The sequence below is a fragment of the Rhamphochromis longiceps genome, linkage group LG13 (genome assembly GCF_057381845.1).
Source record: "Rhamphochromis longiceps isolate RC_006_pf linkage group LG13, R_longiceps_female_GT1.1, whole genome shotgun sequence".
Taxonomy (NCBI): domain Eukaryota; kingdom Metazoa; phylum Chordata; class Actinopteri; order Cichliformes; family Cichlidae; genus Rhamphochromis; species Rhamphochromis longiceps.
In genome coordinates this window covers 1154382-1178568 of record NC_140569.1, presented here as the reverse complement: position 1 = coordinate 1178568, position 24187 = coordinate 1154382, and the positions used below count along the sequence as shown (strand labels likewise).

Sequence of the window (24187 nt, the reverse complement as noted above, 5' to 3'; positions counted from 1 at the left end):
AAGCCGTGCAGGCTGTGATCTGTATACTTGAATGTCTGAGTCCTCACAGAGGATTGGCTGCCTGGGGACCTGGCAGAAATATATAGAAATAGTATGATTAAGCATAAATCCTATAAAAAGCAGAAATAGTATATTAAGCACAAATCCTATAAAAAAAAGCAGAAATAGTATATTAAGCACAAATCCTATAAAAAGCAGAACTAGTATATTAAGCAGAAATCTTATGAAATAGCAGAAATAGTATGATTTAGCACAATAGTAATAACTTAAACAGAAAAATTGGAAAAGCAAAATGGACAGCTGAAAAAATGCTGAACGTGCTGAAGGTCCCTCAACTATACTTGTTAAATGAAAAAAATCAGCAAAAAAATCTATAACAGCCACACAATCACAAATATCTACACATAAGGAAACACACATGCACAGAGAGACACACACACAAGATCAAATTCAGTCACCCAGTCTAAACATATTGAATTTGAATCTTACAATGAGATCATCCCATTAAAAGGCTTTCTCTCTCTCTCTCTCTCTCTCTCCCTGTCACACACAGACACACACACAGACACACACAGGGAGAGAGAAGTAAGTTTCTAGGTCAGCCTGGGAGCTGCTGAATTTGAATCCACCAATCAGAGAGGCTGTGCACTTTTCCCCACCAAAACGGGTGCTTCTGTTTACACACGCAGCACAGAGAGAGACACTGGATTATTGCAGTCTATTTCTCATAGTGACGACTCCCCTCAAACAAATGACCATAATTTCCTAACCGTAGGGGCTAGAACGGTCATTCTTACACCGTTTTGTTCAGAAGAGATGGGGGAATCTTCAAGTGTTGACAATTTATCATTAAAATATGAATTTTTAGAGATATATGACATGGATGACTTGTTGACTTAGAAGCCACGAATTCCCCAATATGCAAATTTGAATGCCTGAGGCCACATATATGATTGGCTGGCTGGGAAGCTGTGCAGGCCCTGATTTGTGGATTTGAATTCCTCAGCCCTCAGATATGATTGGCTGGCTTAGAAGCCATGAAGGCCCCAATATGCAAATTTGAATGCCTCAGGACACTTATATGATTGGCTGGGAAACCGTGCAGGCCCTGATTTGAAAATTTGAATGTCTCAGTCCTCACAGAGGATTGGCTGCCTGGGGACCTGGCAGAAATATATAGAAATAGTATGATTAAGCATAAATACTACATTTAGTAGAAATACTATGTTTTAGCACAAATCCTATAAAAAGCAGAAATACTATAATTTAGCAGAAATACCATATTAAGCACAAATCATATAAAAAGCAGAAATACTATATTAAGCACAAATTCTATAAAAAGCAGAAATACTATATTAAGCACAAATCCTATTAAAAGCAGAAATACTATATTAAGCACAAATCTTATGAAATAGCAGAAACAGTATGATTTAGCACAATAGTAATAAGTTAAACAGAAAAATTGGAAAAGCAAAATGGACAGCTGAAAAAATGCTGAACATGCTGAGGGTCCCTCAAATATACTTGTTAAATGAAAAAATCAGCATAAAAATGCACAGGGAGAGAGAAGTAAGTTTCTAGGTCAGCCTGGGAGCTGCTGAATTTGAATCCACCAATCAGAGAGCCTGTGTACTTTTTCCCGCCAAAACAGGTGCATCCTTTTTACACACGCAGCACAGAGAGAGGCACAGGATTATTGCAGCCTATTTCTCATAGTGAGGACTCCCCTCAAACAAATGACCATAATTTCCTAACCGTAGGGGCTAGAGCGGTCATTCTTACACCGTTTTGTTCAGAAGAGATGGGGGAATCTTCCAGTGTTAACAATTTATCATTAAAATGTGAATTTTTAGAGATATACGACATGGATGACTTGTTGACTTAGAAGCCACGAATTCCCCCAATATGCAAATTTGAATGCCTGAGGCCACATATATGATTGGCTGCCTGGGAAGCCGTGCAGGCCCTGATTTGTGGATTTGAATTCCTCAGCCCTCAGATATGATTGGCTGGCTTAGAAGCCATGAAGGCCCCAATATGCAAATTTGAATGCCTCAGGACACATATATGATTGGCTGGGAAACCGTGCAGGCCCTGATTTGAAAATTTGAATGTCTAAGTCCTCACAGAGGATTGGCTGCCTGGGGACCTGGCAGAAATATATAGAAATACTATGATTAAGCATAAATACTACATTTAGTAGAAATACTATGTTTTAGCACAAATACTATAAAAAGCAGAAATACTATAATTTAGCAGAAATACTATATTAAGCACAAATCCTATAAAAAGCAGAAATACTATATTAAGCACAAATTCTATAAAAAGCAGAAATACTATATTAAGCACAAATTCTATAAAAAGCAGAAATACTATATTAAGCACAAATCCTATTAAAAGCAGAAATACTATATTAAGCACAATTCTTATAAAATAGCAGAAACAGTATGATTTAGCACAATAGTAATAAGTTAAACAGAAAAATTGGAAAAGCAAAATGGACAGCTGAAAAAATGCTGAACATGCTGAGGGTCCCTCAAATATACTTGTTAAATGAAAAAATCAGCAAAAAAATGCACAGGGAGAGAGAAGTAAGTTTCTAGGTCAGCCTGGGAGCTGCTGAATTTGAATCCACCAGTCAGAGAGCCTGTGTACTTTTTCCCGCCAAAACAGGTGCATCTTTTTACACACGCAGCAGAGAGAGGCACAGGATTATTGCAGCCTATTTCTCATAGTGAGGACTCCCCTCAAACAAATGACCATAATTTCCTAACCGTAGGGGCTAGAGCGGTCATTCTTACACCGTTTTGTTCAGAAGAGATGGGGGAATCTTCCAGTGTTAACAATTTATCATTAAAATGTGAATTTTTAGAGATATACGACATGGATGACTTGTTGACTTAGAAGCCACGAATTCCCCCAATATGCAAATTTGAATGCCTGAGGCCACATATATGATTGGCTGCCTGGGAAGCCGTGCAGGCCCTGATTTGTGGATTTGAATTCCTCAGCCCTCAGATATGATTGGCTGGCTTAGAAGCCATGAAGGCCCCAATATGCAAATTTGAATGCCTCAGGACACATATATGATTGGCTGGGAAACCGTGCAGGCCCTGATTTGAAAATTTGAATGTCTAAGTCCTCACAGAGGATTGGCTGCCTGGGGACCTGGCAGAAATATATAGAAATACTATGATTAAGCATAAATACTACATTTAGTAGAAATACTATGTTTTAGCACAAATACTATAAAAAGCAGAAATACTATAATTTAGCAGAAATACTATATTAAGCACAAATCCTATAAAAAGCAGAAATACTATATTAAGCACAAATTCTATAAAAAGCAGAAATACTATATTAAGCACAAATCCTATTAAAAGCAGAAATACTATATTAAGCACAAATCTTGTAAAATAGTAGAAACAGTATGATTTAGCACAATAGTAATAAGTTAAACAGAAAAATTGGAAAAGCAAAATGGACAGCTGAAAAAATGCTGAACATGCTGAGGGTCCCTCAAATATACTTGTTAAATGAAAAAATCAGCAAAAAAATGCACAGGGAGAGAGAAGTAAGTTTCTAGGTCAGCCTGGGAGCTGCTGAATTTGAATCCACCAATCAGAGAGCCTGTGTACTTTTTCCCGCCAAAACAGGTGCATCTGTTTTACACACGCAGCAGAGAGAGGCACAGGATTATTGCAGCCTATTTCTCATAGTGAGGACTCCCCTCAAACAAATGACCATAATTTCTAAACCGTAGGGGCTAGAGCGGTCATTCTTACACCGTTTTGTTCAGAAGAGATGGGGGAATCTTCCAGTGTTTACAATTTATCATTAAAATATGAATTATTAAAGATATTTGACTTCTAATGCACCATAACTGAGTAGAGCGAAGCAAAAACTGCCTTGACTTGCCCTCAAACAACGCTTTGTAACTCGAAATCTATTTGGAGTATCGATATCATTCTTTCACCGTAAGAGACAGCAGGCTTTGGTGAACAGTCATGGAAATTTTCAGGTCTCTGTGGAAATCCAAAAAAAAGTTATGACGAGAGAAAAAAGTGGTTCATTTCCAGAGTTTGAAATCTGAAGAAATCTGAGCGAAGGACGAATTTCCTACCCTCAAACAAGTCCAACTCATTTCAGAACGGTAATAGGTGAGAAAGAAATTCTTGAATTGTGAGCGTCAGGGGTGTCTGAAGATATTCGGGGACAAGCCTCATGTCTTAAAGTCGCTTCGTTAAGGAGATATGACGATTCGAATATGCCTCTCATTACAGAAATCCAGCGGTGATTTTGAACAAGCTCTCCATTGACTTTATATGGAGAGTTTTGAGACCTTGTGTTGGTCTGAGGAGATTTGCAAAAATTCTATAAATCCCACAACAATGATAGTGACATTTTCTGAAAGCCAGCAAAAATACCTACGTTTTGATGTATAATTTGTGGAAGTTGAGTGAAAATTGAGCAAGTAGCAAGAAGTTGTTCGGACATGAAGTGAAAATTGCAAAACCTTCAGTGGCACACTGGAAGCCAAGAGCATAGCAACCATAACAACGCATGTATTTTGTGAAAAATCACAATTTTGCAACTCAAAACTTTAAGAGGCATAAAAGTAAAACAGTAGAAGATTTGAAAAAGCTGAATCATACCTGAATAGCCCAATAATTTGTGAACATTTTAAAATTTGAATGGTTGTTCTAGGTGAAAATATGAGGAAGTAGTTAAGTTTCAAAAACAAGCAAATTTTAGCAGAATTGCAGAAGTTTCCCATTCATTTCAATGGGACAAATTAAAGGAAAAAAGCTTAATATTTTAAAAAGTATAATAGTTAAAAATAGCAAAAATCGTAGCAGGAATTAGCAAAAATAGCAGAATAGTTTAAAATTTGAACGGTGAAAATCGGCTGAAAATTGTGGAAGTAGTTTAACGGCGAAAAGTGTACGGAAGCAACTAGAATAATAATAATAAAGAATAAAGAGAAACAGGAACTCAATAGTGTGGATGCTTAAGCATCCACACAATAATAAAGATTACAACAACAATACTGTGAATGCTTTTCAAGCATTCACACTAATAATCCACAGCTGACTTGCTTTAGCAGGTCAAGGGTTACAGGACACAGCAATCTGTGAAACAGAAACAGTTTGGAGCAGGAATTATTTCGCATTTACAAACTGACACTGCTGCACGGCTTGCTGGGTAATGCTAGACTTCAACAGCAGGCAGGATTTCATAAGCTGATGTACAAACATCTAGAATGGAGGTGGCAGGTACAGAAACAGGTCCATAAAGACTGAAGTGTGTCTCCTTTCCATATTTTCCAGAAGAGCAAACATCAAATATGCCTCCAAACATGTGACGAGTCAGAGTAAGGACAAACAGTGCAGCAGGAATGATTAAACCCACTAACAGTGAAACAGCGAAAAATTCACAATTTTTTTTCTTGTTGTGTTTGTTTGAAGCTGCTTCCTGTTGGCTTCAGCTGTTTGGAGTTTCCATTTTCTAAATTTCTACATTCTGAACCTTCTTTATACAGATTGAGGAACTGTGGTTTTTCAGAGATGTGCTGTGATTATCTGGCAGCAGCACTGAAGAACAAATCCTCGCATCTGAAAGAGCTGGACTTGAGTAGAAACAACCTGAAGGATTCAGGAGTGAAGCAGCTGTGTGGTTTTCTGGAGAGTCCAGGATGTGGACTTGAAACTCTGAGGTCAGTCACCATGTTTTAATTGTGCTGAGATGAATATGATTTTAAATATGATGTTGTGCTGGGTGTGGGTCCCAATCAGCCAGGGTTTTGGGTGAGCTCATTGTGAAACCTGGCTCCACCTTATCATGCGAATTCCTGAGGTCAGATGGCCCAGGATGTGAGTGGGTGTTAAGGCGTCTGGGGAGGGAACTCAAAACTGGATTATAGATGGCAGACAGTTGGTGTCCTAAACCACTGCCTCTGTTCAAAGATGGTCGCTCACAGTGGCCATAGATGGCTTCTTTCACTGTCCAAAATGTGAACATTGGCATCCTCGAAAGAGTGTTTTTTATCCTTAAGATGCAGATGGACTGCTGAGTCTTGTCCTGTGGAGGTGGCTCTTCTGTGTTGTGCCATGCGCTTGTGAAGTGGCTGTTTGGTCTCTCCAATGTAGAGGTCTGATCAAGCAAAATGATCACAGAACAATCCCTTGTATCAGAAGCCCTTGATAGATCATTATAGACCATTAAGAGAGCGTTGGAGTGCTGCTTTTGAAAGCCAGACTGGAAAGGGTCAAAAATCTGTAATCTGCATAGTAAGGACCTAAACTGATTTTCTACAATTGTTTCTAGTAATTTGTTTATAAATGGCAATTTTAAAATAGGCCGATAATTACTAGTAGAGCTAGGATCTAGATTCTGTTTTTTTAAAAGAGGAGTTACCTCAGCATGTTTAAAATGTGATGGAACACAACCCTGCCTCAGTGAACTGTTGATGATGGATAGCAGTGTGGGACCGATGTCCGAAGCTGTGTCCAGGTCCAGGTCTGGCAAGTCTCAGGATTATTTTACCGGCAGCAACCCAGGAATACAGGCCCCCGAAGATCCACTTCTCTCCAAAGCAGCACAAGAAAGCCAGCTCTCTTCCTCCAATGAGGCCTCTGAAGCAAAAAATGAGCTGATCAGCAAGAATGGACATAAGCCGGGTGCTGTGCTACGCTCAAGCTGCGTTGGAAAAACAACCTTGTTTTGTTGAAAATTATCCATAGCAGATTTGATCGCCAATAATGCATGACGATCATAAATCTGAAGGGAGATGACGCTGGATAAAACTGTAGCATAAACCCTTTTTAAGTCTTTTCATGGTTTTATGATAACTGTACGACTTTAATGTGAAAAATTAGAAAAACAAGAGTTTTTGTATTTGTTTGAAGCTGCTTCCTGTTGGCTTCAGCTGTTTGGAGTTTCCATTTTCTAAACTTCTACATTCTGAACCTTCTTCAGCTCTGAACAGATGATGAAACACTGAATGATTCCAAGCTCACACTTTGTCTAATAAACTTACATCTTTCATTCTTTATACAGATTGTGGAGCTGTGGTTTGTCAGAGATCAGCTGTGATTATCTGGCAGCAGCGCTGAAGTCCAACCCCTCCCATCTGAGAGAGCTGAACCTGAGCTACAACTACAAGCTGCAGGATTCAGGAGTGAAGCATCTGTGTGGTTTTCTGGAGAGTCCAGGATGTGGACTTGAAACTCTGAGGTCAGTCAGCATGTTTTAGTTGTGCTGAGATGAATATGATGTGAAAGTTGTGCTGACACTAAACTTCAGACATCAGGCTGATATTATACTGATCCACACTGAGGATCTTCATGGTAAAGCCTGTTTTCTTCTGTTTCTCTGGGTTGACTTAGTGCATATTAATCAGTTGCGTTTTAACATTACTGTCTGCAGTTTCAATAACAAGACTATTAAATCTTCCAGAGACAAAACCAGTGAGTACTTAGTCTATTTGTCATGTTCATTAATATTTCATCAATACCATATCACGTGACAGCTAGTTTGTACTTATTTCATTCTGCAAAAATCTATAAATTATGTTTGCTCGTTTTTTGATGATTTTTTTTTTTAGGTACTGGTTTTGGTCAAAATATTTTAATACTTTTTAAATCTTTTTAGTGAGTGAGAAGGTTGCAGCTGAAGATGGTGGGTCCCTAAAGAAGAAAGAGAAATCCCTCACAAACAGTTTGTATTTTGTTAGAAAACCACTAACAAATGAATATGATTGTAAACAGCACCAGTTAGAGTTCCAGGGAATCCTGAATTATTCAGTGTTTGTCTCTCATCAGGTGACTCTGAGGTCAGACTCAATCCAGACTCATTAGACACACAGCTTGATTTGTCTCAGGATGACACAGAGGTGAGAGAAATGCACGTGGATCTGATTATTGTGTTATGGAACAAAAACAGAGGCTTTCAGCACAGAAACTGTGTCATATGTGTTACAGCACAAGGCAGATCAGTCAGGCCAGACAGCCAATAAGGTTTAAGATTTAGTGTCATCGTATGTACAGATCAATAATGTGTACTCCATGTAGTTTCTTCACTGCTTACTTGTTTATTGTTGCTTTAAACAGCTGATGTTGTTTCCTCTCTGAATTCCAGCCTCCATCAAGCTTCACCCCTGAAGTACAAACTGAATCCACACAAATCTCCTACAGGTGCTTCTAGTTTCACATTAGGTTGATAACATGTATGTAATGATGTGACATGACACGTGTGATACAGCGGGAGGTGATCAGACCTTAGCTCACACAGGCTGGTTGAAGTGCTTCAGCCCTTCTGTGTCCTACAGGTTCAGGTGTCCTGGTCCAGGTGTGTTCCAGTGTACTTTGACCAGACTGGTGTTTGTTATGGCTCAGGAGGCGGAGCTGCTGTACCAGACTAACCAATGGGATGAGAGCCTCCTTCAGCCAGCTGGAAAAACAGCTGCAGGGCCGCTGTTCAATATCACATGCTCTGAGGATGCAGTCCGTCAGCTCCACCTGCCACACTGTGAAACAAAGGAGGGTGAGCACTGTAATGCTGACTGCTGTGATGATGCTCTGAAACCATCTGTGTTACTGTGTGGTGCTCAGTTAATTCAATTCAATTCAATCTTTATTGGAAGACTTCATGTCCATAAAAAACAAGACAGAAACACACACACAACACCCCCCAACACAAGGTATAAACCATTAAATATATATATATGTATATAAATAAGTATATAAAGCATTTGTAAAAATATAAAACCATAATATACATAAAACACAATTACTTAAAATAAATCAATAAATACACAAAAACTTTAACCAGTGCTTTCTCAGACTGGATGAGTAACGGGAACCACTCAGTGTCGGATCTGTGAGCGCTAAAATTATACTGTTACTCGAACCATCCAGTCGTTCTCTAAAATTGAACATTAACTTTCTTAAAAGTGCTTTAAAAGTCCAAACACCCACAGCTACAAACATCTGGCTGGCACTACCACTTCTAGGTATCCTGCAAAGGATTCTCATCGCATCATTATATGCAACATGCAGCTTCTGCATGCTACATTGTTTGTAGGATGACCACAAGGGGGCAGTATATAGCGGTGTGCAATACGCTTTAAACAAAGCCACTTTAACTGGAAGTGAACAAAAGCTGAATTTGCGTGCAATAGTATTTGCCTGCACATAGAGCTTACATCGCTGTCTGTATATGTCATCATCATCATTCATTTGCTCAGTAATAAAGTGACCGAGGTATTTCACCTTTTTATCAACTTCAAGAGTTTTTTGTGCCAGTTTAAACAAAGGGAAATTTAGCTGTTTATCCTGCTTGGTTCTACATATCAAAACAGCACTTTTAGCAGCATTGTACTCAATGTCATATTGTACACCATATTCAGTACAGACATTAAGAAGATCCTGTAACCCAGCACTGCTTGGACTAAAAACAACCAGGTCATCTGCATACATGAGATGATTTATCAGTGCTTCACCTAATATACACCCAGTGTTACAGGCTCTCAGCTGTATGGACAAATCATCGACATATAAATTAAATAAAATTGGAGACAAAATCCCACCCTGTCTGACACCATTGCTGACACCAAAGGGGGCAGAAATACTGCTTCCCCATTTAACCTGCATGTTCTGATGAGCGTACCAGTAAGAGAGAATCCTCACGATGTACTGAGGAACTCCCCGTGTCTTCAGTTTATCAAAAAGTTTTCTGTGGTTCACTCGATCAAAAGCCTGAGAGGCATCAATGAAACACATGAGGACAGATGAATTTTTAGCCCTGTACAAACTGACTATTTCCTTGAGTGCATATATGCACATGTCAGTGCCGCGCTTTAGTTTGAAGCCAAACTGATTATCCAGAGAAGAGATGAACACACTAACTCTATCAAACAGGATTCTTTCTAACACCTTAGGTAAAATACTGGCTAGTGCAATTGGCCTGTAAATATTATACTAAGATGAACTGTTCTGCATTATACAAATAACCATAATGCAGTTTATTTATAACAAGAAAGGATGGAAGTGAACCTGTAGTTTGGAGGAGATGTAATTCTCAGGTATGGTGAGAAGTAAATCTGAACTCTCAGAATTAAAAGCTCTTTGCTTTCACAGCACTGCATGTTGATGGCCTGCTGTCTGTTGCCCACATCTCTGATGATGGGATGAGCATCTTGGAGCCGCTGGAGATCACTGCCACCCATGTGGTTGTGAAAGTCCCTCACCTCTCTGCCTTTGGCCTCATCTGGGATGTCTTCAAGCGGTTCCTGAACATGGCAGAAGCCATAAATGGTCAAGTTCTGCTGTTCTTCCGACCTCTGGAGACAGGATCTCGAAGAATCAACATGTTTCTGCTGCAGGAAAATATCCCTTTGCCAGAGGTAAACAGTTTCAACATCATCACTCTATGGTCCTCTCAGAATCCAAATGATTTCTCAGCATTTCTGATGTTTAGCTAAAATTATGTACAGGTTTACTGGTCATTCCTCCCTGATTACCTGAAACACAGGATCAGACTCCAGTTAACTTTTATGTAATCACATTCACCTTCAGACTTGTCAGATCTGCTGACCAATCACTACTCTTCATTATTCACTCCCAGTAATGACCCTGAGCTGTGAACATTTGATGTTTGTGAACCATAATGTCAGATCTGACACTTTACTGATAAAAATAAAGTCCCAGAGCTTTCCTTCTCTGTGCAAAGTTGTTTTATCTCAAGAATTATTGTTTTTCTTTGATTCATACTCACACATGATGTTCTACACCTGATGCGTTTAAATGAGCTCTACAGGTGAATAGACTTATTAACATTACCAGCATAATAAACTGTCCTGTCTCTGAAGGTGGCTGCCCAACAAGGACATGGTGCTGAATACATTGAGACCCCTGCTGACTGTCTTTTCAGCTTAGGTCAAAGGTACAGTATCCACTGTGAACCTGAGAGCAGGATACAGCCGGAGGTGAGTCAAACTAAATGCTGCTTAAATTAAAGTCCTGGATAACTCACTCGTCATGAAAATGGCATCTTTCTGTTGTTTTTAGCAAACACAATTTCGCTTAAAGTTTGGCCCAAATTACCATCCAACATTTCAAGTTTTCCTGAGTACCAGTCCAGAGATTTTGACTCTGACAGTCAAAGACCAAGAGGGGACAGAAACCTGGAAATCATCTCTTTACCTGCCAGGTAAGGTTCCTGCCAAATGCCAGAGCAGAAATTACCGTGCAAACTTCTGCTACTAGGTTATTTTATAAAAGTTAACTGAAATCATACTTAAGTCTCTTTTCATCTGCAGTTCAGAGTGTAGTTAAATTACTTTTATCTGTCTTTTTCCTTCAGCACCAAGAACAGAAACCTTAATGAGGGATGTCCCCGCAGAGGCCGGAGTCCCGGTGGATGAGAGACTGTTCACAATTCGCTCACGGTTTATTGAAAGAGTGTCTGAATCTGTTTTAAACAAACTTCTGGATAAACTCCTGCAGCAGCGTGTTATCAACGATCAGGAGATGGAATCAGTCAGATCACAGCAGAGCAGAGCAGATAAAGCACGAGACGTGATCGACACAGTGCGACGAAAAGGAAGTGAAGCCAGCTCACTTCTGATTGCTGCTCTCTGTGAGGAGGATCGATGCCTTTCCAAAGACCTGAAGTTAATGTGAAGGAAGACAGATTTCTAAAGAATCTGTGGAGCTGTGACGATGAATCTCAAAGACCACTGACAGTCACTATTGTGATCTTCATGGGAGGTGTGTCTAGCTGTTTTTTTGTAAGGACCCCAAAGCGCTTTACACTACATTCACCCATTCACACACACATTCACACACTGGTGATGGCTACATTGTAGCCACAGCTGCACTGACAGAGGTGAGGCTGCCGGACACTGGCGCCACCGGGCCCTCTGACCACCACCAGTAGGCAAACATGGGATTAGTATGCAGCCAGGAGACAGCCTGGAGTCTCACTATCTGTTTAACGTCTTCTGATACTACTATTACTAAAGTGATATGGTTAAAATATGTGATTAATACATCAGAAAAGAAATCTGCCTGTACACTCATTACCTCCAGGCCAGAACCAGGTTTCCTTATTAGCCTCCAGGAGGAACAGATAGAAACTTCAGTAGTACCTTAGCCATTTAGTGTTCTGTGCAGAAGAGAAACCAACTATGACTGTTGGCAGTAACACACACACACTTTTGTCCTGACTAGGGATGGGTATCGTTTAAGTGTTATCTGATACCGGTGCCAAACCGGTGCTTTTGAAACGGTGCCGGTGCTTAAACGGTGCTCGAACCAGTGATTAAAGGATGGAGAACACAAACTTTGTCCAAAAACCTCTCATGTTCAGCTGTTTTTTGTAAAAAGATAACAATGTTAGCCTTTTCTGCAGCTATAGGGCATATATGGTATCACTCTTGGCTGGAAGCAGTGCTTAAACAATGGAAAAAACACAAACTTTGTCCAAAAATCTCTCATGTTTAACTGTTTTCCACTTTTTCTTTGGTCATTTTTTGGCCAGGGCGAAGGGAGTATCTGCCATCATACAAGAAGACAGCTGCATGTAGCTATGATGGTGTTTGCTAGTTCACCTTACCTGCATTAATGTAATAACGTGGTTAGCCTACTCAACGTAAATTACACACGAACATTAATCAACCAAAGACCCAGACAGACTTTTAATTCCTTTGAAAGCCTGATGCTTCGCCTCGTCCACCCCAGCTGTAAACTCAGAAACCAGTCTTACTTGTTATCATCTATCGTCCACCTGGGCCTTACAGAGTTTCTGTCTGATTTCTCAGACTTTATATCTAATTTAGTTCTGAGCTCAGATAAAATAATTATTGTGGGTGATTTTAACATCCATGTAGATGCTAAAAATGACAGCCTCAACATGGCATTTAATCTGTTATTAGACTCAATTGGCTTCTCTCAAAATGTAAAAGAACCCACCCACCACTTTAATCACACTCTAGATCTTGTTTTAACATATGGCATAGAAACTGAACATTTAACAGTGTTTCCTGAAAACCCTCTCCTGTCTGATCATTTCCTGATAACATTTACATTTACAATAATTGATTACACAGCGGTGGAGAGTAGACTCTGGATACTGTAGCTCCAGTGAAAACTAAGGTCTCTAATCAGAAGTACCTGACTCCGTGGTATAATTCTCAAACACGTAGCCTAAAGCAGATGACTCGTAATCTGGAGAGGAAATGGCGTGTCACAAATTTAGAGGATCATCATTTAGCCTGGAGAAATAGTTTGCTGCTTTATAAGAAAGCCCTCCGCAAAGCCAGAACATCTTACTATTCATCACTGATTGAAGAATAAGAACAACCCCAGGTTTCTCTTCAGCTCTGTAGCCAGGCTGACAAACAGTCAGAGCTCTTTTGAGCCAACAATCCCTTTAACGTTAACTAGTAATGACTTCATGAACTTCTTCACAAATAACATTTTATCATTAGAGAAAAAATTACCAGTAATCATCCCACAGATGTAATATTATCTACAGCTACTCTTAGTACCATTGATGTTAAGTTAGACTCTTTTTCTCCAATTGATCTTTCTGAGTTAACTTCAATAATTACTTCCTCCAAACCATCAACGTGTCTTTTAGACCCCATTCCTACAAAACTGCTCAAAGAAGTCCTGCCATTAATTAATGCTTCGATCTTAAATATGATCAACCTATCTCTAATGATCGGCTATGTACCACAGGCCTTCAAGCTGGCTGTAGTTAAACCTTTACTCAAAAAGCATCTCTAGACCCAGCAGTCTTAGCTAATTATAGGCCAATCTCCAACCTTCCTTTATATCAAACATCCTTGAAAGAGTAGCTGTCAAACAGCTAACAGATCATCTGCAGAGGTTTATTTGAAGAGTTTCAGTCAGGTTTCAGAGCTCATCACAGCACAGAAACAGCTTTAGTGAAGGTTACAAATGATCTTCTTATGGCCTCTGACAGTGGACTCATCTCTGTGCTTGTCCTGCTAGACCTCAGTGCAGCGTTCGATACTGTTGATAATAAAGGTGTGGAGCAGTGGGTACAGGGTGTATTGTCAGAGGAGACTGAACTTCATCTCATGTCTGTGGAACCAGATGAAGTTAGAGCAGGATCAGGTGACCATAAATCCTCCCTTAGTTACTTCTTAGGTAAGAAGTATTATTTTTCTCTCACTATGTGTTTATACACCACTCTGAATGTAATCATTAGTTATTAACCTCTGTCTCTCTTCCACACCATGTCTTTGTCCTGTCTCCCTTCCCTCACCCCAACCAATCACAGCAGATGGCCCCGCCCCTCCCTGAGCCTGGTTCTGCTGGAGGTTTCTTCCTGTTAAAAGGGAGTTTTTCCTTCCCATTGTCGCCAATAATATTATTTTAGGGTCTTGACCTTACAATATAAAGCCCTTTGAGGAAAATATTTTTGTGATTTGGCATTACATCAATTGGAAAGAAGTACATTAGTGTGTGAATGGGTGGATGACTGGTTGTAGTAAAGCGCTATACAAAATACAAATACAGGCCATTTACCATTTTTAGTACATTTCTATCTCAATCCTTAATGACCCTAAACTGCTGCACTTACATTTTAAAGAATATTAAGAGTTATAATTACCTGAATACTACTCTAGTACCACCTTGACATTTGTAATTTGAAGAGCTACGTAGTGGGCCACCAAGAGAGATTAATTCCTCAGTTCTTTGGTAACCTACTGATGATGAGCCTCAGCATTCTTCTAATGTCATGTCCCAAACCAATACAATACAGTCATTATCTGGCTGCCAGCCAGTCATATAAGCACATATTTACAGTTGTTTCTGCCACTTAAATTTGCTAAACTTACGGTACGTCATTTGTAAACCAGCACTGGCCTAGTTAAGCCTGGTTATAGTTAGGGTGAGTTAGAGCTGTTTTCTTGCGTTGGCCTTGGCTCTCCATGAACTATGCTTCCTTCTGATAACATGTTGGCAATAAACCTTTTTAAAAACTGACCTCAACAGCCTCCTTATATTCCTTTTTCCAGTTTTATGTTAGTCTCCTCACCACTTAGACCTTCATGGGGATGCAACATAATTGTTACTCTTGGCTTTCTCATTTTTTCTTCTTTTCTACAAACATTAGAAACCCAATTGTAAGTACAGTAGCACTGAATAAGAATACTGTCTTAGTGTGTTTGACCCTACATTTGCAAATGATTGTAAAATTTGTAGCCAAATCTAGTGCTGCAGTATAGATTACAGGACTGTTAAGTGTGACAAAGTTGGGTTTACTGTAAAGCAGTGATGAGTCATGAGACACCAGATGGTTTAGAGACAAATTACTCTACAAATTTACTGTATTATTGATCAAACGAGTATAGTCCTGTATAAAAAAAGACTCAGGGTTTAGAGAACAAGGCACCACATTTAGTAGACAATGGTTTATATCCTTCTGATTGACCCATTCCACCTGCTTCCACTGCTGAAATCTATAAATTAACATGTCTGTAAAAAGGGAAAAGCATAAATGAACATTTCTGGTAGAAAGCTACAGTGCACAACAATAAGGATCAGCACAAACATACATAAATATTTGGCACCATATTCCTCAGTGTGATTAAGCTTTTTAAAAATATGACATTAATATCCAGGCCTGGACTTATTTCTAGACTCAAGAACTACAGGTTTACGCAGGGCTCTGGAATCTGTATTGCACTGGTGATTGATAAGTCTGCATACCAAAGTTTAAGCAGCAAAAGCATACGCACTTTATTGACCAAAGACACAAGGGAAAAACTATATACATTAGTATATATTCCCAACTTCCCCAACATCTAGAATAACAGAGTTTTAAAAAAATCCTGGTTTTGTAGGTTTTTTGTTTTTTCCCCCCCACCCATGCTCCAGGGTAACTGTCCATGAAAAGGTCCACAGCTCCAGGTCATCCAATCACACTCCAGTATATAGTGACAGGAAGTAGATGTACAGTAGGAAAATGGGATATATGAGAAGGGGCTTCTTTGTTTTAAATTCATCTCCGACAAGCAGTGAAGCAGCACTGTATGCAGCCCAGAAAACTCCAAAAAGCTGAAAGATGAGAAGACATTCATTCAACATTAAGAGCAAACAGCCACAGGGTGAAAGAACTTCATTGCTTATCTAAAAGCTACAATTATTAACAATTTTCTATCATGCTGTGGGTTATGAAAGACTCATTAAAAGACAAGCTTGTCAAGAACATACTGGCTGGAGTGCACAATTACAGCAATGCTCTAATAATGCCATCCTGCTCTGACATGATAGAATTGACCCAGTTTGTGTCCCTGACTTTGCTTGCATACTGCATGAACCAAGCAGCGGATATTTTCCTTTAGAGTAAAGGAGTGAATTTGGAACCAGGGACTATGGAGGACTCAAACCATCAGAAATAACAAGGCTCTCTATTTTTTTTATTCATACATTTCTATCTGCTTCTCGTGAGGAGAAATGAGGAAACTGTCATAGGCGCATCAGTGTCTGTCACGTTTATGAAGCTCTGTCTCCATGTTCACACCAACATGTTTTTGGACTGTTTCGTCCACACTGAGACGGCGTTGTTGGTCAGGGAAAACGCTCTCCAAAGCTCAATCGGAGGCTCTCGAAAACTAACGCATTTTAGTCATGTGATGCAGTCATGTGACCAATTCAACTAAGATGGCGGACGGCATTACACAGCAGCCCTATTGAAGATTAATTCTGATTCTAATATCAGTTTGTACATGCTCCAGAAGACGCAATGTTTCCTCAGAGCAACTTTGTACTCGTGTTACTCGCAGCAACAACTCCACCTCATTGTCTATTTGAACAACTCGGTGCTTTTCCTCAGAAGGAATGGCAGAAGGAAATGACGCAGGTCGAATTGCCCTATGTTTCACGCATGCGCACTACAGGAAGGTAAGTGTTTTCAGTGTGGACGAACTCTCGGAAACGACTGAAAATGATAGTGTGGACGCAGAGTGTTTTCGAATTTATCAGTGTAGATGTAGCCTTTGACTACAGCCGTCCAGCCTCCGTTTCGGAGCGGGCCCTCTCACTTACTCTCTACAATGATCTGAACACCAGAACTTACTAGACTAGACCAGCTCAGCACGTGTTTGAGCCGTCTCTGCTTCCTACAATCTTTACAAAATACCCATACATGCATAGCACTACCGATTTGCTGTCATAATCATGTTCTTTATTTACATCTTTCATTTTGCTGTAGCCTATGAGGCAGGTTGTAACAACATGAAAACATAAGACACTTGTTTATTAAAGTGACTCACTTTGACTAGTGTAGAAACCACCTCGAAGCCTCCAATCACTAAGAGCAGAGGGGCTATGACGATGAGAGGAAGAAGGGAATACCCAATCACTCCAAGGACCTGACCGTATGAAACCTGCTCAGGAGAACAAAAGCATTTCTTATCCTCTGTATGTACAAGTTAGAGTTAACTTCAAGTGCTGCAGGTGTCAGCTGGATTTACCTCCCCACCAAGAACACGAGCCAGCAGGAAGATGGTTAGTGATCCAAATATCCAGATGGTGATGATCCAAGACACAACCTGTGAATGCAAAGAACAGGTTGGTGTTGACACTGAATTATGCCACAGTGAGTATAAAAGAGTATCCAGCTAGTACATTATACATATGTCTGACGCAGATGCATATAATGTAGAGGATGCAAAGTACTGTCTAGTGAAGCTGCATTTGTTGGTCTACACAAAAGGACGTGGTTGGTTCAAAGGAAAGGTTGTATTTAATCCGATTAATTAGCACAATGTACTCAAGTTTCCACTGGACACATTTTCAATCTGTCGTTTCCAAATGTCACTTGGCACAAACAAAATGCCGTGTTTTTCATCAGATATCTGTCAAGAAGCCAGATGGGACTAAATAAGAACTATAACCAACAGCATATACAAACTAAAATCAACTCATCCTCAATGCAAACTTTTATCTTTGTAATAAAATAAATCAACTGCACTAAGTTACAAGATCTTCTCTCACTCAAGCAACTCTGTACTCTGCTGGTGGAAAGAGGTACAAACAATGAACCTGAGTTGGTGTGTACCTGACATATTTCACCTTACCAAACAAAACCAGGTAATAGGCCTAACCGAATTCAGCAAACAGAGAAACAAAGCAGCCGATCATCACAGTCCTCTTCCACTGGGGAAATTCCCTCAACAATGAAACGTAACACAGGTCTGCAACCAAAAAACTGCATACGAGTGTTTCTTATAGATTTGTACTCGCTGAAACCGGGAAAAATATTTTTAAAATTCCTTCTCGTCGCGTTTTCTTGCAAAACTCATGTTTTTAGTTTAACTCAGCGTAGAATTTTTAAACTGAAATCTTGAGTTAAAAACCATATCCCATAATGATTTCTTACATTAATGTAATATTTCTAAGAGCGAGACTCCAGAGAAATACAAACAGAAAATGGGAGGAAAGGGAAGCGTGTTGGGAGCATCAAAGAGAAGCTTTCACAGACAAGAGTAAACGTGTAGTGTTACATCTATCATGAACGAATCGTTTTTTGTTTCTTCGTTCAATCATAAGAAAAATGATGCATAGTTAATTGTAACAAAATATTGACTTGTTTCATCGCTGTTGTGCTTTTTTAAGACGTGTCCAAATTCATGGGCTGCATCCTCCTGAGGACCCGGCCTTCGCAGTCTACGTGGGCCGGGTCCTCAGGAGTCGGGTAGGCCGGAAGTAAACGGCCGAGAAATGGGACGGTCTCACCTTCAGATTAGCGTCACCGCTGTCTCTGTGGAGTTTAATAAACTCGCCGTCTGCTCCGTGCTATCTAAAATATAACAGCACACTGGCGTAAACTCTCGACTGTCTCATACTTCTGTTTAATCAGTTTTCTGTTTGACGTTTATTCAGCTGTGTGAAAACCAAGGAGGAACCCACCCGAGGTATTAATAAAGTTTTATTTTATCTAATCTAATCTAATAATTTTAATCTCAGCCAAACTGACTGACTCACGAACAAATAAAACACTGAAAAAAGCCCAACAATAACATTTTTAGGTTGTCTAAGTGAATTATATATCACGTTTAACCTGAGTAGCGAAAGTCCGCGGTGATCTGTGCCGTTCTCGGCTGCATCAGTTACCCTCGAGCTCCCGGCTAGCTATCGAGCTGGTGGGTAGCAGACGCCTCCGAAAACATCGAAGCACTTTTGCAAATATGCGATATCTTGATAAACCGAGCAGATATTTGATGTTTACACAGCTACTTTCTCGCCTGACAATATGTTAAAAGTTTATTTTGTGACCCAGAAAGAATAATAAAACTTAGTAGCAGCCGCCATTGCTGAAAACTGGAGTTTGGCTGGGCCACGCTATGAATTCTGGGATATGGTGGGCCACGAAGGACACACCCGTCCCATCCTTCAAATGCGGTGAAAAGGAGGACGCGTTTGTCGGCTGCATTTGGAGGAGTCTACGCATTTGGACAGCCTTCGGCGCGTCGCTGTGACGTAATCGGTCTACAAATGCGGCCTCAGGAGGACGCAGCCCATGAATTTGGACACGACCTTAATGTAAATTCTTTGTGTTTTGCAAAAAAACTGTTCATGATGGAGGGAGATCATGTTTGGATTCAGCACCCTACAAACATCAAATTTACCTAAAATATCCCACGCAGCTGAAAAAATATATAAATATTTTTTGCAGACCTGTGCAATCCGTCTTCATTTTCACAGACTCACTGCTTCCACTGCTCACCATAGGACTGGAGCTACTTTTGTTGTTCAGGAAGTAATCCTAGCTATTACAAGTCTGGGCGGTAGAAACGTTATATGGTAGAAACGATATGAATTTGGCCAACGGCAGAGATTTTGACTATACAGCTCTACTGCATGTTGATGATGTCATCAAGCTGCACCTGTTTTGATTGAAAGCATCGCAGTGGCTGCAAGCATGGAGCTTACACGTGGGGACTGCATTTATATAGCGCTTTACAATTCCACTATTCATTCACTGTCACATTCACACACTGGTGGAGGCAAACCACAGTTGTAGCTACAGCTGCCCTGGGGCAGCCCCTCTGGCCATCACCAGTAGGGTAAAGTGTCTTGCCCAAGGACACAATGACCAAGACAGACAGAGCTGGGGATCGAACCGGCAACCTTCCGGTTACAAGATGAGCTTCCCAACCCCCTGAACCACGGTCGACCGGTGCTCATAAAGAAGACCGGTGCAACGCATTTGGACCTGGTTTGGGTTTAAGCGGTCAGATGTTGAGCAGAAAAATAGCAAATTATGCCGGGGACATTGATAGCAAAGAGATGGAATACCAAGTCTGCATACCAAAGGTTTAAAAGGAAAGCCAAAAACTGTGCCCTCCACAAACACCAGTCAGTCAAGTGGCTCTAACACCAGCAGACCGATCTTTTCCAAGCCTGTTCCAAAGGCACATTTTCCACTTTATTTTAAACAACTTAGAATTTTGTGTATTGGTATTTGGAAAAAGATCTTAAAAGTTATTTGAAAAGTTTTGCAATTTAAACATTTAAAAAAAAAGTTTTGCACAATAAATATGCTTAAATGGCATTCTATACTGTTCAGTTCAGACATATATACAGAAGAAAAGAATATGTTGTGATATATATCGTTACAGCAATATGGATTTTGGGCCATATCGCCGAGCCCTAATTACAAGTAAAGGTTTTGAGTTACTGGAGGCTACTGGCTCCAGCAGAGACTGGAACCCACAGCCAATCCACACAGATCTCAAAGTGCTGTGCAGCCCAGTGCACTGGAGCTGTTTGATACGGCCAATGCTATTTTGGGCTTTAGTTCTTTTCTGGATTCAGTATGAAGCTACATGAAAGAAAAGCAGTAACATAATGAGCACTACTTCAACTCCTGTTTAACCCACAAACATTGGTTTCAAATGCCATCCAGGCAGGACAGATGATGATGGTCTTGCTGTAGTTTGAACATGTTTGAATGAAGCGACACAGCTGTGTTTCTTGTGTCCTCCTCACCCTGAACTGTCCATAGATGGAGATCATGGAGAAGAGCAGCACCACAGCCAGAGGGCCCCAGAAGTCTGGGTTGTCTCGAACCACCTGCCGGTTGTAACCCAGTGATGGCATTGGCATCAGCACACATCGAATCTTGTAATAGATGTCCTTTATATCAATGTCCAGCTCCTCCCTGTTCAAAAAGAAGCACAACAAGATGACATGATCATCACTGGTGTTAAAGTCAAGTCTAACCCAGTCAGTTTCAATGGTGAAGATCACAAAAACAGGATCTACAGATGTGCATGTGTTTTGAGCAAGCAGCACAAGGTGAACTGAACTGTTCAGAAGCAGTGGAACAATACAACTGTCCAGCCCTTCACCTTAAAGGGGATCTATTGTTTTATTCCTCTGATATACATCTTGTTCCAATAGTGCATGCTTGTATTGTGTACTCTGATGTCTGTGTTATTCCATAGAGCAGGAACATCTCTGTCACACTGCTCTGGGTTCGGGTAGAGAATAAGTTCCCCGTAAGTAATCCTACAGTTTCAACATCTCAGTACAATTATAAAAAAGCAGAAACATTTCACTACAAGTACTCCCAGTTATCTAAAAGAAGTCTACACAGTGCAGACTTGGATGACATTTTTTTGGGGGGAAAGATAACCCACTATATAAGTTTATTGTAAAGATTAGCCAAGTTGATGTGAGTCATAATACAACACACTTAAAGCACTATGGCTGTTCCTGCAAAATAAAACCACCATGCACTTACAGAAGAGGTTTGCTCTCTTCATTGTCCTCTTCCTCCACCTCCAGCAGCCAGCCGTAGCCTCGTTGTCTCAGGAAGGTGGTGGCATACGGGTCCTTCCCACTGTCACTGCCTATATTCAGTTTAACATCTGGAGTGCTGATGGTGCCGCTGAGTTCTGAGGATGACATATTTGTTTACATCGTGTAATGTGTGCTTTTAGACTGGCATGAATCCAGAAATACACACCGCAAGATGTATGACAAAACAGCTTTAAGTCCACTATAACCAGTTCTCACTCTCAATGCAGCCTTACCAAGCTGACCAATAATCGTCCCAATTAAAATTAGGATGTCAAAGTAAACATTAGTGGCAGCGCCACTCTAAACATAAAGAGTGAGACCGATGCAGGCAAAGGTTAAATCTTTTTTCTTTTTTTTTTTATAAGGAAGATATTCCAGCGCACTCGCCTGGCATGGTTAACAAGCCCCTGTCCAATCAGTGCAGTTACACACACAGGGGATGGGACTAGGAATCGAGAACCGGTTCCCAGGAGTTCAGTTCCTTGGAAATGTTAGTCTGTTTATCTATTGATCTTGCTTACTTGATTGGAATTTGCATGTCAGAGGAGGAAAATACCAGCACAGTGTACAGCATGGATATGGACTTTTATTTTACTTTTATTGCACAAAAGGGTGAGAGCGTGATGGTAAAATGGAAGATGCATCCAGGACAGAAACAGCTGCTTTATGCTAATCAGACAGCAAGCTAACTCTAAGTCAAGAACCTGAGTGAACTCTGACCCCAAGCAGCCAGACCCTGAACTTCAACAGGCAACAAACAGCCTCCATTGTTACCTTCTGTAACGTTTCTGTACAGCAGAATCACTGTGGGGCTTTGAAGCGTCTTTGTACTGGTTTTCATTTTGGTTTGCCGTTTTCAGCTTTGTGTTCATACCTAAATACTGTAGCCTCAGGTTTATATTGTTCAACGGCAATTATGAGACAATGTGCTCCACCCATTTTATAGAGTTACATAAAATAACATTATTTTCTCCTTTTAGTAATAAAGTAACGTACTGCGTTACTTTTTATCCAAAAAGGTATTGCGGCCTAAATCACTGATCGAAAATCACGTATGTGTGTTCAACCCGGATGACATATAGTGACTATGAAAGCCATAACATGTGACCCATTCACAGTAACCACTGTGGACGGATGAATTTGGATGAGAGTGAAATGTTTCATCCCAGATAAAAGTGACCACTTACAGCAAGCCTGTATTGACAAGCAGTGACTTTTCCCTTGACGTGGAAACAAAACCCTCCGCATCATAACAGCAGCAACCAGACCCTCACCCAGGAGAGACTCAGTCACTTACTCCATCACAATTTAAGTAGTAACATTTAATTTCTGGTTTAGCCAGTAAACTTGGTACTCGGCAGCTACGTTCTCCACCAGCCACGTATCAGTGCTGAAGTTATTTAGCAAAGCTAAATGACAGACTGTCTACCTGTGAAATACTGTGTACCAATTACTCAGAAATGCAGAGTCAGCCCACAGCAAAGTGCTATTTCTTAGTGTGGATGGATCTACGCCTGGGTATCTAATCTAACTCGAGACAAAAAAATAAACGACGTGAGCAGGTACGAGGCTAGCTCTTTTCAGGCCTGCTAGCTGCGTAGCTCTGCTAGCGATAGCCTACCTTCAGCCTCGGTCGAAGACACGAACGTGAAATCTCCGTTGGTGGGAGAGAACTGCATGTTTCAGTTTCTATTACTGCCACACGCCTTGGCTCCACAGAAATTGCATTTAGTGACACGTTAATAAAGCTGTCATTGGTCACAACTCTTCAGTGAAGTTCAACTACCGCATCTTGTTTTCTTTCCGACGTTGTGCGCTTGGACGTAAGCAGGAAGTGCAGATGATGCTAGAAAAGAGTACACGTCTTGTGATGCATTCATGTCTAATCATGATGGTCGGAAACTATCAGAAAATCTTTGTTAAGTTCAGTGTGCGGAATATATGCAGGGGTGGAGGGAAGGGGATCCACAAAAATAATTCAGGAACCACACGTGGTCTTTTATACTCTAAAGCCTGGTGGAGTATTTATGTCAATTTAACAAATTATAGATTAATTATAATTTCAGCTAAACGTCAGAACTTGACAACAGCCTTTAATAAAATGTTGCTTTTTTGTTTTTGAGTATTTTGTTGATGAAGTTAATGTACGCCATATTCTCAGTCTAACGTTTTCCTCTGCAGACACATGTGATGGGTACAAACTGTTAAATATCCCCCTTAATACCCCTTAAATCCTGTTCGTACTGTACTGTGTCGTTAAGTGCTTAATGATATTAGGGCTACGAAAATCCATCAGAACAAAATGTTGTTAATTTGAAAAAAATGAACAGTGCCCT

At 40.3% G+C, this 24187-nt stretch overlaps 3 protein-coding genes across 5 annotated transcripts in view; 2 read left to right on the top strand and 1 right to left on the bottom strand.

The window, feature by feature from the left end:
* LOC146654959 (protein NLRC3-like) overlaps positions 1-7838 on the top strand; it is a 45280-nt gene extending 37442 nt beyond the window's left edge. Inside the window, exon 6 of one of the 3 annotated variants that reach the window (XM_085427390.1) lies at positions 7060-7838. In XM_085427390.1, coding sequence (XP_085283516.1) covers positions 7060-7255 — 196 coding nt within the window. In that variant the 3' untranslated portion in view covers positions 7256-7838. The remainder of the gene's footprint in view (positions 1-7059) is intronic. The other 2 variants (XM_085427391.1, XM_085427389.1) reach the window with 2 other exon arrangements.
* LOC146654958 (NACHT, LRR and PYD domains-containing protein 1b allele 2-like) lies at positions 7678-12794 on the top strand. Its single transcript, XM_085428827.1, has 8 exons — positions 7678-7684; positions 7770-7894; positions 8140-8195; positions 8330-8544; positions 10140-10405; positions 10871-10987; positions 11070-11211; positions 11365-12794. Exons 1-8 carry the CDS (start codon positions 7678-7680, stop codon positions 11682-11684), a joined length of 1248 nt encoding a protein of 415 aa, XP_085284953.1. The 3' UTR covers positions 11685-12794.
* Positions 12795-15627: 2833 nt separating this feature from the next.
* yipf4 (Yip1 domain family, member 4) lies at positions 15628-23691 on the bottom strand. Its single transcript, XM_085427815.1, has 6 exons — positions 23473-23691; positions 21793-21946; positions 21036-21207; positions 17516-17593; positions 17315-17428; positions 15628-16097 (listed from the first exon to the last, which is right to left on the bottom strand). The coding sequence occupies exons 1-6, from the start codon at positions 23528-23530 to the stop codon at positions 15960-15962; spliced, it is 714 nt and encodes a 237-aa protein (XP_085283941.1). The 5' UTR covers positions 23531-23691; the 3' UTR covers positions 15628-15959.
* Positions 23692-24187: the final 496 nt, after the last annotated feature.